At 48.3% G+C, this 12,976-nt stretch overlaps 1 protein-coding gene across 3 annotated transcripts in view; it reads left to right on the forward strand.

The window, feature by feature from the left end:
• Lgi2 (leucine rich repeat LGI family member 2) overlaps positions 1 to 7,508 on the forward strand; it is a 29,241-nt gene extending 21,733 nt beyond the window's left edge. For all 3 annotated transcript variants that reach the window (XM_023699259.1, XM_004624529.2, XM_023699269.1), the window contains exon 8: positions 6,590 to 7,508. In XM_023699259.1, coding sequence (XP_023555027.1) covers positions 6,590 to 7,407 — 818 coding nt within the window. In that variant the 3' untranslated portion in view covers positions 7,408 to 7,508. The remainder of the gene's footprint in view (positions 1 to 6,589) is intronic.
• Positions 7,509 to 12,976: the final 5,468 nt, after the last annotated feature.

The following is a 12,976-nucleotide window of genomic DNA, read 5'->3' on the forward strand; positions in this document are numbered from 1 at the left end:
CCTTGCTCATCTTTTACATATAACTGCATGGCTTAACATTGCCATGTTTCCTAGCTCATCTCCTTTCCCTCTATTGATTTGTTAGACCTTGAGATCCTGCCTTCCCTTTCCTTGTTCGCTTGCTTTTTAAATAAGTAGAGAAAAATTAAAATCAAAATAACCTTTTAAAGATGTTTTGGTTATCAAAGTGTAATCTTACTACAGATGCTAACTGTATGAACAGTGCCACCCAAGCCTAATTACCATCTTAGAGAGAGCTCCTCTTGTGGCTCCTGTCGGTCTGCAGTGTGGTATTTGGGTAGAAGTCCTTGGGCTCTCTCAGGCATGAGGTGGGGAGCCGAGATCCCCATTTCAGCCAGGAGGGAAGAGCTGCTAATGGCATGCAGTACCTGGGATCGAACTCGGGACCTTGCACTTGCCAGGCAGGCACTTATGCTGCGGAGCTATCTCTCCAGCCCAATTCATGCTTCCACCCGCACACTGGAGGCTTGGAAGATGCCATTTCAGGTGAGCCGCTCTGTTGCTGCCCATCTTGTCAGGAGCGACTGCTCGGAAGTACAGACTCCTGCCAAGGGGCTCTAGTGACCCTCTGGGGAAGCCAAGGCCCAAGGACAGCGGTGATGAACCTATGGCATGTGCCTCAATTGGCTGTTTGTAATTACTGAAAGCTGTTAAAGGTTCGCTATTATCGCCTCAGACCTCACACCCAGTCCTGGTAAAGGAAGAGGGCGGTGAAGGAGGGACTCCACATCCTAGTGATCTTTTGCTTTCACTTTTCTGTCCTTGGGGAATGGTGAAGGGAGGCATGGGCTCGCCTGTCCCTTCTCCCTCCCCAAGGTGAGGGCAGGAGCAGCTGCCACTGTGCTCTAGGATGAGGAGTGCCAAGGAGCCCTGTTGCTCCCCTCCCCCTCCTCTCTCCTTCTTCCCCGCTTTACTTCTTTTCTTTCTTTTTTGTGGGACTGCAGATCAAGCCCACAGGTGCTCTAACATTGAGCTACAGCCCAGCCTCTTTTGAGTTTTTCTTCTGAGACAGGATCTTTCTTAGCTTCCCAGACCTACCTTGAATCTATGATCCTCCTGCCTCAGTTCCCAATCCCAAGTGTGTGCATGCAGTGGGCCAGCATGGTGCTGGGTCCAGGTTTGTGTCATTGGCAACTCACTCCAGCCTGTGGAGCCATGATGAGGGACTTCTTGCCTGGAAGTCACAGCCCCCTTCTGCAGAGCTGGGAGGTGCGCAGGCTCTACAGAGCAGACAAGCCCCATCTGCTGTGTACTATGACGTGTGCGAGGCCCCCTGGCCTGGCATCCTGTCTGTGACATGGGTGTGGATGTGCCTTCTGTGACTTGGCAAGGACTCTAAGCACCCAGCACAAAATGACAGGGATCAAGGTCCCTGTTCTTTCAGAGCCTGTGACCTGTCACTGGGCTGTCTTGCTCCTCCCCTTCCCAGGAAGGGAAGGCGACACTTTCTACCTGTCCTTGTGAAGAACTGTAACAGGGGGCCCTCAGGTACACCCCTCCATCCAGCCATCCACAAAGGTTTCATGGGCACTTAAATCTGAGCCAGGAGTGCTGTGGGTGCTGGGTACAAAGCAGTAAACAAAGTCTCACAGAAACCTTTGCCTTCCATGGGGTTGGTAGAGAAAGACAGAAATAGTTGCGGTGCATGGAAAGTACTAGTGGGCAACCTGCGGTGGAGGAAACATGGGAGTTGTGGATGGGAGGACCATACCTTTGGTCAAGGTCCTTCCTGGCTTCACCGAAGTTAAATGACCAGGCCTGGGGTTGGTCTCCATTCAGAGGAGGGTGCTGGTGTTCCAGACAGAAGTCCAGAGGCTGGAGATGCCTCACCTGTGTAAGGAGCACTCATGGTGCAGGATTGGGTGAGCAGAGTGACCCAGGGAGCAGGTAGAGTTGAGAGTCACAGCAGTCAGAGGCTGATCATGGGGCGGGGGAGGGGGGGTTGCTCAGGAGACCTGGCCATCTGCCCTGTGTGCTCTGCAAAGCTACTGGAGGTTGTCCACAGGGCTGGCTTGGATGCAGCTACTGGGTACAGCGCAGCCTTTGCAGGACCTGGGGGAGGGGTGCAGATATGGAAACCCTCATCAGAGGTTATTGCAAGATCAGGATCCAGGCAAGGCACAGGGCCTGAAGGTGATGTGGTCACAGAGGGCGAGATCAATGCCCTTGAAGTAGGCGTGGCCAGTGTGTTTGGGTGGGTGTGGTCAGTGGCCTTGAAGTGGATGTGGCCAATGTTTGGGGTGGGCATGGCCAGTGTGGTTGGGGTGGGCATGGTTGGTGCCATTGGAGTGGCTGTGGACAAGGCCAGAGTTGCAGATGGTCCTTGCTAGTTTCTAGGGTTATTTATTTATTTATTTATTTTGGCTGAACCAGGGATTGAACTCAGACCCTTGCACTTGCCAGGGAAGCACTTATTCTACTGAGCCATCTCTCCAGCCCCTCTAGGGTTCTTTAGCCCTTCTGTCTCCAGGTATTAATCTTCTGAGCTTGGAGTACTCACTGAAGCATACCATAACCTTTCTCATGGCCAAGCCCAACTGAAATATAACAGCATGATAGCTAAACTTATTTTATTTTTTGATAGCTAAACTCATAAGCTTGGACATCATCAGGCTGATTTTTTAGTATTCTGTCTCCCCTCTTACTTGCTGGGGACTCTGGCTGAGGTACTGAATCTGGTGAGCTCTTTTCATCTGTGGAATGGGAGTTGTGTCAATTTCCATTTCATCTGTAAGGTAGACTTGGACAACTGGCACGGATTGCACAGGGTAATGTGCGTGTAATAGCATGGTGCTGGGCACACAGTGAACCCACAAGCAACGGTAGCTGTAGCCTCGGCATAGACGGGAGTAGCTCCTCTACGTCCCCCAAATATATAATGTTTTGGGGTCAATCAAAACCTCTCTACAGCTTTTATAGACACAGAGACACAGGAGCTGGTGGAGACCTCCAGAGGGAGGCAGGCATGTGCAACACAGGCATGGGTGGAGAAGGGAGGGAGGCTGCTGTGGTGCCCACAGCTGACCCTGGCATCAAAGAGAGCCGGCCTCTTGGGGATAAAGCAGGGCACAGCCTCGGTGCCACTTGCCTTCAACCAGAAGGAGGAGGCCTGGAAGATTCTGCCCTGCCCTGGCTGTGCACTCCTTGCTTGTCGCCTTGTTGGCCCAGGGGGAAATGGCAGAGCTGCAAGGCAGGGCAGGGCTTCCTGGCAGTGCTCGAAAGAGGGCTCCAGGAAGACAGTCTGTCTTCACCGGGGAGAGACCTGTGGTCACGCCCCTGGCAAAGCCAGCTCTTCCTTCTTGCTCTCGCTACGTCTGTTCTTAGCTTACCTGCTTTTACTTGACTTTGCTTGCTTTGCGGTTTCTGCATGCTGTACGGATTCCAACACACACACACACACACACACACGCACGCGTGCACATGCACATGCGCACGGGCACACACACATGCACGTGCCCTGTGATCTTTGCAGCTACTGATGACTTCATAGGCTAAAAATGCTTACCTGGACAGGGGTATTAGGAAGCACCTTCAAGAGAGAGATTCTGTCTGCCTGGCCCTTGGCTCTGACAGCCGTGCTCGGGGGCCCTCCTGGGCAGCGGGGCTCCGCAGCAGCCAGGCGCTCAGGAAGAGACAGGAGCACAGCTCTCAGCTGGGGTCGGCAGGGCGGAAGTCCTGGCAACCTTTCAAGAGTAGCTTAGCAGTTTATGTCCAAAAGCCTTAAAAATATGCAAACTTGCCCCAGCAATTCTTACATTTAACAACGCAGCCAGATGGTTTCAAAACGTGTTATTTAACAACATGTTAAAGGAAACATATTACTTAACAATAATGAAAAACTGTAGTTTCCAACAGTAGGGATTAGTTAATTAAAATATGGTCCACCCATGCAGCAGAATAGAATGTACTGATAAAAAAAGAATCTAGTTGTGGAAGATTCCATAACTTGGGAAGAATATTTACAGCAGAGTCGTCAGGTGAAAGAAAAACACGAAATTCTACAAAGCATGGGTATACGCTAAGTCCCATTAAAAAAAAAAAAAAAAGCAAAAAAAAAAAAAGCCTGAAGATGTGGCTTGATGCTTCATCTCTGGGTTTTATTATAGTACTGCTAAAAACAAACACCCTTCTTCCCCCCCCCCAATAAAAGAAGCAAAAAACTCCCGCAAACCATATTTAATTTGGTTTATAAACAAATACTAGCTGTGTGAGTTCATCTAAGTTGCTAAAGTGCGCTGCACTCAGTGTACTCTTTCGTAAAGCAGAAACGAAGGCAGGAATCGCGGCGCCCTCGGACGCTGGTGTAGGATTAAAGGCGCGCGTGAGTGCGTGTAAGAGTTCTTAGAGGAGTGCGCCTTCCTCGGAACTCACTTTGTACGTTTCGGCTATTACTATTTTCCAATTTTGCTTTGGTGAATGTTTAACGCTTTTACACTCAGAAACACAACACAATAGTTTGTTTTAAACAAAGAAAAGGGGTTAGGTTTTTGGAAGAAGTTCAGAATAGAAAGACAAAAGGAAGTATCACTCCGCAGCTATCCATGGTCTACTCCGGAGTCAATCCTCAGGGCAGATATTGGATGGTTTTCCTTGTTATTCACAGACCCGACTCACTTGTGTCTAAATTAGAAAACTAGGATGAAGAAATAACTTTTAATGGGACTCTGTAGATGGACGCCAGCTGTCTTTGAGATGTGGGAGGTTCTCTTGTCTGCTGGTTGGCCTGCATGGGACAGTGGGGCGGGACCTGGTTCAAGTGGGCGGGGTCTTGGGTCATGTGGGCTGGGTCATGGTTCAGTGTGGGACAGCATTATCATGGGAGACCCAAGGAAGAGTCTCCACTGAATCCTGACCCCTTTCCCTGCAGAGTTTCGTTTTGTCTCCTGAGCCAGGTGTCTCCGTGGTCAGTCTCTTGGTCTGTCTACAGGCCAGGCTCCTGGGATGATCAGGACAGGTGCCACAGTTGTTAACAGCCCTTGTGTGCTGCCCTAGGTAAGAAGGACATCTGCCACGAACTCGTCATTTAATCTTTGAGGTCGGCAGGCAGCAGTGTCCATTTCATCCGTCCTTTGATGGACTTGGGCACAGAAAGCCAGGTCACCTGAGGTGGGGACAGAGCTCACAAGCTGCTTGCCTGGGTTTTGAATGCAAAGCCGCGTGATGCGACGCCAGTTAAACGGCATTCTGAAATCAGCCAGGCCAGGCCTCTTCCCAGCCCCTCATGCCTCCTTCTGTCTTATGCTGAGCCCTGATCCCTGTCCTCTTACCCTTCACCCTCCTCCCACCCAGGAGAAGTCACCTGGGTAACTGCATCATCATGTTCTACATAGGGAAGCAGGAAATGCTTCCTCTTTTTAAGCATATGAATTATATATGTAATATATATATATTTATTGGCAAATAAAATTGTCTATGTTCCTCATCTAGGAAATGTTTTGAAATAAATGTACACTGTGGGGAGGTCAGCTAAGCTTATTCACACACATTTATTGACCAACACGGAGAGACTTTCCAACGCTTTCCAGGGTCATCAGTTTCCTGAGTTATGTACCTGACTCTGAGGACCTCAGAGCTCTGACAACCTCATGCCAACGTTTACTGAGACACACTCGTTAAAGATTTTTGAAAAAAATTTAAATTACAGTTAAATGCACATGACCTAAATTTGCCATCTTAACTGTTTTCAGTGTACTGTTTGGTCATGTTAGGTACAGCCGTATTGTAGCATGCCCAATCTCCAGAATGCTTTTCAGTCTTTACCATTCAGGAGCAACTCCTCATGCTTCCCTCCACCAGCCCCTGGCAACCGTCCTTTCACTTTCTGGCTAAGAAGAATCATACAGAAGATGTTTGTCCTTTTGTGTGGCAGCATATGTCACCTAGCACATTGCCCGAAGGTTCATCTGTTTGGCAGGTGTCAGGAGTCTGTTCACTTTCAAGGTTCAATAATATTCTCTCTTGTGTGTGTGTATTGGTCACATTTTCCTTATCCATTTGCCCATCCATGGACCTGTGGGTTGCTTCCACTTCTGGAAGCTATTGTGAGTAATGATGCCATGAATGTAAATGCCTTGGTGTGTCATGGGACTGCAATAACTGAATACCATGGACAGGATGGCTTACAAATGACTACAGCTTATATCTCACTGTTCTGGAGGCTAAAAGCCAAATATCAGCAGATTCGGTGTCTGGAGTGAGGCCCCAGTTTTTCCATGTGAGGGCAGAGGAGCTCTCTGGGATCTCTTGAAAGGGCACTAATCTCACTCATGGGGGCCCTGCCCTTGTGACCTAGTCACCTCTCAAAATTCCACTTTCTGAACATCACTAACCTGGAGATTAGGTTCAAGGTAAGAACCTTGGGGGACTTGAGCTTTCAGTATACAGGTATGTTTTTAAGTCATTGTGAAACAGTTCCTTGGAATTGGAACTGCTGGGTCACATGGTGATTCTGTTTAATGTTTCAAGGAGCTGACAGACTGTTTCTGTTGCCACCGATAGTTCTGGTTTCACTGTGGAGGTCCCTCTCCCCAGCAGCCACACTAACCCATCTCTTTCTCTTGGAGCGCAGGCCAGTCCATCGTGGGCTGCAAAGCCATCCTCATTGATGACCAGGTCTTTGTGGTGGTGGCCCAGCTCTTCGGCGGCTCTCACATTTACAAATACGATGAGAGCTGGACCAAGTTTGTCAAATTCCAGGACATCGAAGTGTCTCGCATCTCCAAGCCCAATGACATTGAGCTGTTTCAGATCGATGATGAGACGTTCTTCATCATTGCAGACAGCTCTAAAGCAGGGCTGTCAACAGTCTACAAATGGAACAGCAAAGGCTTCTACTCGTACCAGTCCCTGCACGAGTGGTTCCGAGACACAGACGCGGAGTTTGTTGATATTGATGGGAAATCGCACCTCATCTTGTCCAGCCGCTCCCAGGTACCCATCATCCTCCAGTGGAATAAGAGCTCCAAGAAGTTCGTCCCCCATGGTGACATCCCCAACATGGAGGACGTGCTGGCTGTGAAGAGCTTCCGCATGCAGAACACCCTGTACCTGTCACTCACCCGATTCATCGGGGACTCTCGAGTCATGAGGTGGAACAATAAGCAGTTCGTGGAGGTCCAGGCGCTGCCATCCCGGGGTGCCATGACTCTGCAGCCATTTTCTTTTAAAGATAATCACTACCTGGCCCTGGGGAGTGATTACACATTCTCGCAGATATACCAGTGGGATAAAGAGAAGCAGTTGTTCAAAAAGTTCAAGGAGATCTATGTGCAGGCCCCGCGTTCCTTCACAGCCGTCTCCACCGACAGGAGAGATTTCTTTTTTGCATCCAGTTTCAAAGGGAAAACAAAGATTTTTGAACACATCATTGTTGACTTAAGTTTGTGAATGTGTAATGGGTGACATTTAAAAACTCCATGTAGCATTAGCTCTCCCGAGAGAGGACCGAGAAGAAATAAAATAATAAAATAACATGAGCCAGGCTCAGAGCTCTGAAATTTAACTTTAAAATGCACTGAGGAAATAGTTAGATGTTTTCAAACTTTTAGGACTCACATTTTAATCAGGGGTTGCTTTTATTGGCTAACTGCATGCCACACCCATTCCATCATTTAAAAAGGCACCTGGTTGCCTGTGATTTCCAAGAGAAGAGGGCAGCGTTTACTCTGACCATCTAGAAAGTTCTGTGCTTTTTCTTTCTTTTTAATGAGGAAGGAGAAAAATGGATAAGATGGGATAACTCTTTTAATGAAATAATAATACACACATAAATAAATAAACCAAACCTATGGCCCCTCCTCATTCCATTTTAGCAATCTTTTGGGTAAGAACCGTTAAAGTCAGCTGAAAATATTTGCTGATGAGTAGTTTAAAAATCTCAGAGCACTCAGCGGTGCTATTCTGAGCCATCCTGATTCCTGAAAGTAAAACCCAACATTCCAGAACATTCCGTAATACCAGAGTCTTCCCTCTTTGGTTAGCTCATGTGGATAAATCATGGGTGTGTTAACGGCTTAATCTTTGACATTGCTTTCTCTTCCACAAAGAAAACACTCTGGCGACACATGTCTAGGCCAGCATGGGCTCTGGGCCCGGCAGGGAGACAAAAGAATGTTTCCCTCTCTGTGCGCTTCAAAGCTGGCCCTCGAGGTGGCCTGAGCCATCGTGCCTGTTTGATGCACTCTGTGACTCATCTGCCTCCCCGAACCTATCCTTTGAGTTTGTAGGTAACCAGCAGACAGGCCAAAGACTGACGGTGCTTTTCATTCTGTCCTTCAGAGGGGTGGAACAGGTATTTCCATCTGATGTGCATTTGGTAGGATTTTTTCAAGTGAAATTTCACAGAGTCAAAAGGAACTTTACTTATACAGATCACAATGTGCTTTAAAACCCAGAGGTGGCCCTTTGATTTATGCATGTCTTTGCCCTCTGGACAACTCAACATTTCAAGTAATTGAATGGCACTCATGCTAAGCCTGCCCACCTCTCTGTCTCCCCCCTCCCAGGGCAGTCCTGCTTCACTGAGTGGTTGGTGTTGCTGAGGTAGCACGGAAGGTGCTGTGCACACCAAATCCCAAACCCGACTTCTCACAGTGGGGGCACAGCTTCCTCTTCTGGTATCCTAGCACCAGGGGTTCCCACCACCTGCCCCACGACCACGTATTGGTGGCCGGGCACCCCATAGAGACCGGGGCTTTCAGCTGATGGCTGGAGCCAAGGGAGTTGAGTCCCAGACAGTGTCTGTGCTCAGTGGGCCAGGTGTGCTAGTTCAAACTTAGCCTCTGGGGCTGACAGTGAGGAAGCCCACCGGCTCTGGTTCTGCAGAAGGTTCCTAGTAGATGTTCTGCCTACATGGCTGGTTGTTTTCAGGGCACATGAAGTAAATGTTCTGGGGGCAGCTCTTTCAGGAGTGACCCTGCAAATTTCTTCTTGCCGTGAAAGTGGCACCATCACACTGTGTGTACTGTAGTTATTTGTTTTGATGATTATTGGCCGCATCGTAAGTAGGTAGCTGTTTTGCCATAAGTGTGAATGTGTTTGTTGTTTCCTGACTTTAAACAACGCAGAGCAAGCAATAAAGCAAGCACTCTGAGAACCACGTGTTGGTGTCCCGTCAGCGCTCTGGGTACTTTCTGGTACCTCGGGCGGAGGCTTCCACACTGGGAAATTACTGAGCTCGCTTACCCACACTCAGTTGGGTGGTTGCTTACAACTTTTCCACAAAATACCAAACAAAACAAAGTTTGTTTTCATTTTTTTAATGCACAAACTCTTTCTTTGCTTCCTTTTGCTTTCTGGGTTTACTTGAATTGCTGATAAACACTCACATATTCACATTGGAGGCTGAAAGCTGGATATCTCTGCCCTCCCTCCAGCTGTAGAGGCTGGAACTCTATTCTTCCTGGTGCTTGGGACCCTTAGACAGGATGGATGGCCAAACAGAAAATTGGCAAGCAGGAAAGGGAACCTTAAAACAGTTCTAGCTCTTGCACGAGGTTAAAATGATGCTCCTGATTCTAGCTGCTTATGGGATAGGCAGTGGGGGTGTCCCACACTACTGCTTCTGTGAAGCAATGCTCCAGCTTCTCAGTGGTGTGCAAAGGGGGAAGTTGGGGCTGGCCATCTGCACTCTCCATGCTGTAACCATTGCTTAGAATCTGGAGAACCAGGAAGAATAGGATTCTTGCCTTGGGTCGGGGGCTTTGTCGGGTCCAGAAGTGGCAGTGGGGTTAGCACAGGAGGAGGGGGTAATACACTCGACACCATTAGATTTTCTTTCTGTTTTAAAAGAAGTTCACGCAAGGCTGAAGTCTACAGTTTGTAGAGGCTGGGAAGAGGTGTTTGTTCTGTCCAACTTAGCAAAGCAATGTAGATGCTCTTGGCACAAGGAGGCGGGAGCTTCGCTTCATTAATCTTACTGCCCCATCCTGAGGCTCCCTAAAGTCTTCAGCAGCTTCTGCAAGAAGCTCTCTCCCAGTAATAGGGGAACACAAACCCCAGCTGAACAATGATGAGAACAGAAAGCAGAGAAGCATGTGGATAGGTGCCCTTGGAGATCGGTGGGAGGGCCGCCTTGCTCCTTCCTGCCCCCCACTGCAGGACACTGCTCAGCCTGTCCTTGAGGAGGCTCCTGGTCTCTGCCCTCCACATAGCCCTGAGCTTGAAGACCACTGCCCGGAAGCCAGTATCTGTCTCCGTCTCCATAGGCTTAGGAGCACGTCCTCTCACAGGGCTAAGTCAGCTTAGAGGGAAGAGCACTGTGCACCGGGCAGGGATGGGATCACCTTGCGTTTCTGCAGAGCCAGCCACCTTCCCACATTCCCTTGCACTCAGCTCATTTGTCATAAGCAGTTCTTCAGTGTACTGGAGGAAGAGTTGTTCTAATTTTAAGGAGGAGGGGAAGCGCGGACTCTAAATGGATCACCTGCCTCTGGTTACCTAGTCACATGTGGCAGAGTTGGGTCTCCCCTCTGAACAGCAAGCAGGTTTTGGGCTTTTCTTCCATGACACTGCTGTCCACTCCTAAGGAAAGATTTTCCTTGTCATTTTACTTTACAGCATACCTGTGCCTTGAGATAAAAAAAAAAAAAATGCAACAAAATATGTATAGCCAGAAGGCAACCAGCCGAATAGAGGCTGCTCCTCAATTGTTCCATTCAATGATGAACAAACCTCTGGGACTGGTGTGACACTCGAAACTCTTCCAAGAATTTCACAAAGTTCTTTATTCTGAGCGGATTTCTAGCTTGTGTTGTCCACCCTCCTCCCACGTAGCTGCGGGATGCGTGGACGGATGCTAGGGTCTGCATCTATCTGCTGCTTGTCACAGTGTCCACTAGATAAACAAGAAGAATTTGGTGAGAAAGAAATTAAAATCCAAATGTACAAGTGATGATGAATTGATCCAGGCCACAGCGGCCTATAGGGAGCACGTGGCTCAGGACAATGTTGCATTTTTCTTCTCCATGGAGTGAGAGGCTGGGTATTTTTAGCAAGGAAATCAGTGTGGGATGCTGGAGGGTTGGCTGCCAGGAGCAGGCATGATGGAAAGTTCTCTGGCCTGGGGTGTCATGAAAGAGAGCAGAAAGGCTGAACATGTGTATCCTTCTGCTTGCCACTTACAGAAAATGTCCCTAGTAGTTTGCTTGATTCTTTTGCAGAGGGGCCAGCCCCTCTCTTGCAGATTTGAGGCAAAAAGTCCCTCAATTAGTGGCCATTGATTCCATTCCACCATTCACAGAAATGGAGTGCAGCTGTCTAGCTGCAATGAGAAAGGTGGACCGGAGTCGTGGCCCCACAGAAAGAGAAAGGGCAGAAATGCAGTCAGATGGCTGGGACAGAAGCTGTTGGGGGAACGCAGAGATCAACCTGGAGGCAGAGAAAAAGCGAGCAGGATTTTCTCTGCTACAGCCAGGTGAGCAGAATGCAGGATGACCAGGCAAATTAGAAACACCTCAATGATTACTAGAAATAGCCCATTGTGAGGATTATTCAAATAAGAATTCCATTTTGAGGCTGCTGAGCTGAGAATTGAGGCCCTCTTCCTACTGTATTCCATTGCTTATATCAGAAGCCTCCTTTTCTTAGTAGAAAACTATGCATTCCCTACCCATCCCTTTGACTATCAGGAATGTATAAGAACTGTGGGGTCGAGGACATAGGGGGTGTAGCTCAGTGGCACAAGCGCCTGCCTGGCAAGCATAAGGTCCTGAATTCAATCCCTCTTACAAAAAAAAGAAAACTGTGACAAAACGGGCCAATATGCCACTTGGTACTGTTTTTATGTATCTTAAATGCATAACTTAGGTAAAATAAGAATAATTATATATGTATTAAAATAAGTTTTATAGTAAGTAGGCAACCATGGATGCATTTAAGGCTTTATATGTATATTGAGCTCTTCTTGGTAAATAGAGTTAACATGATATGCTTCTCAATTCCATTTGTTCTGTAAGCCTGTGAATAAAAAGTAATTCATGTCTCACATCGCATTGCTCTCTGGTCTGCTTGAATACATGCATGTTCACTTGGGTTGTAGAGGTGGAGCGACACCCATTAGGAGTGCTGGGGCAGTACTTTTGTGGCTCACACTTGCTCAGATGGGAGCTGGATACCAAGGGGCCTTTGGCTCCTTCACTTAGAGACCAGACAGTCATGGAAGAACTTCACACACTCCTCTCCTGATCTGGGGCTCCTAGTGTTGATGGGCTGACAATGAACTTAGGATCTTTGGGTGTTGACTCGGCCTGTGAGTCGAGACGTGGGGTAACGACCTGGAGGAGGAACAAGGATGAAGAAGACAGGGCAAGAGACACAAGAGACGGAGACAAGACAGGCTTTCTGATCAAGTCTCGTTTATTGAGGAAGTGAGCAGGGTCTAAATAGCTGTATAGTGGAAGCAGTTGGGTGGGACTAGTTGTGGATCGGTAGTGGAGGTCCAGGACCACAGCAAGATGTCGAGGCAAGTGGGGATTGGTGCTGTAGCACTTCTTGCCCAAATAAGGGAAAATATAACAGGAGCATTCTATCGCCCCCCACAGGGTGTCTTCTGATTCTTCGGACATGGTGCTAGGAGGAGAGATTTCGAGACCCCATTGATGGGGTTGAACCTTGGCCTCCTTGAGGGCAGGACTTCTGATCTGTGTCTGCAATCTAACCTGGCACTTAGTAGGTGTGCAAGAAAAGTTTGCTGCACGTCTCTTAATCTGAGACCCACTGGGTGTAGTTGGAAGGAGGAAGCACCAAGACCCTAATCATGGATGACAGTGCACCTGCTGTAGGAGGCGCTCTGCTGGGGACTTTTAAAGTGTAAGAGCAGAGTTCTGGCCCTCATGTGACTTATGATCCAGTTAAGAAAGTCATAAGCTTCAGGCAACAGCACGAGGTCCTGGGACAATTCTGCATTAGAAAGAACTGTGTAAGTGACAGAGCACTCGCGGGGGTGATAAACAATATT

Source organism: Octodon degus, unplaced genomic scaffold (genome assembly GCF_000260255.1).
Source record: "Octodon degus isolate 3935 unplaced genomic scaffold, OctDeg1.0 scaffold00006, whole genome shotgun sequence".
In the NCBI taxonomy this organism is placed as follows: Eukaryota; Metazoa; Chordata; class Mammalia; order Rodentia; family Octodontidae; genus Octodon; species Octodon degus.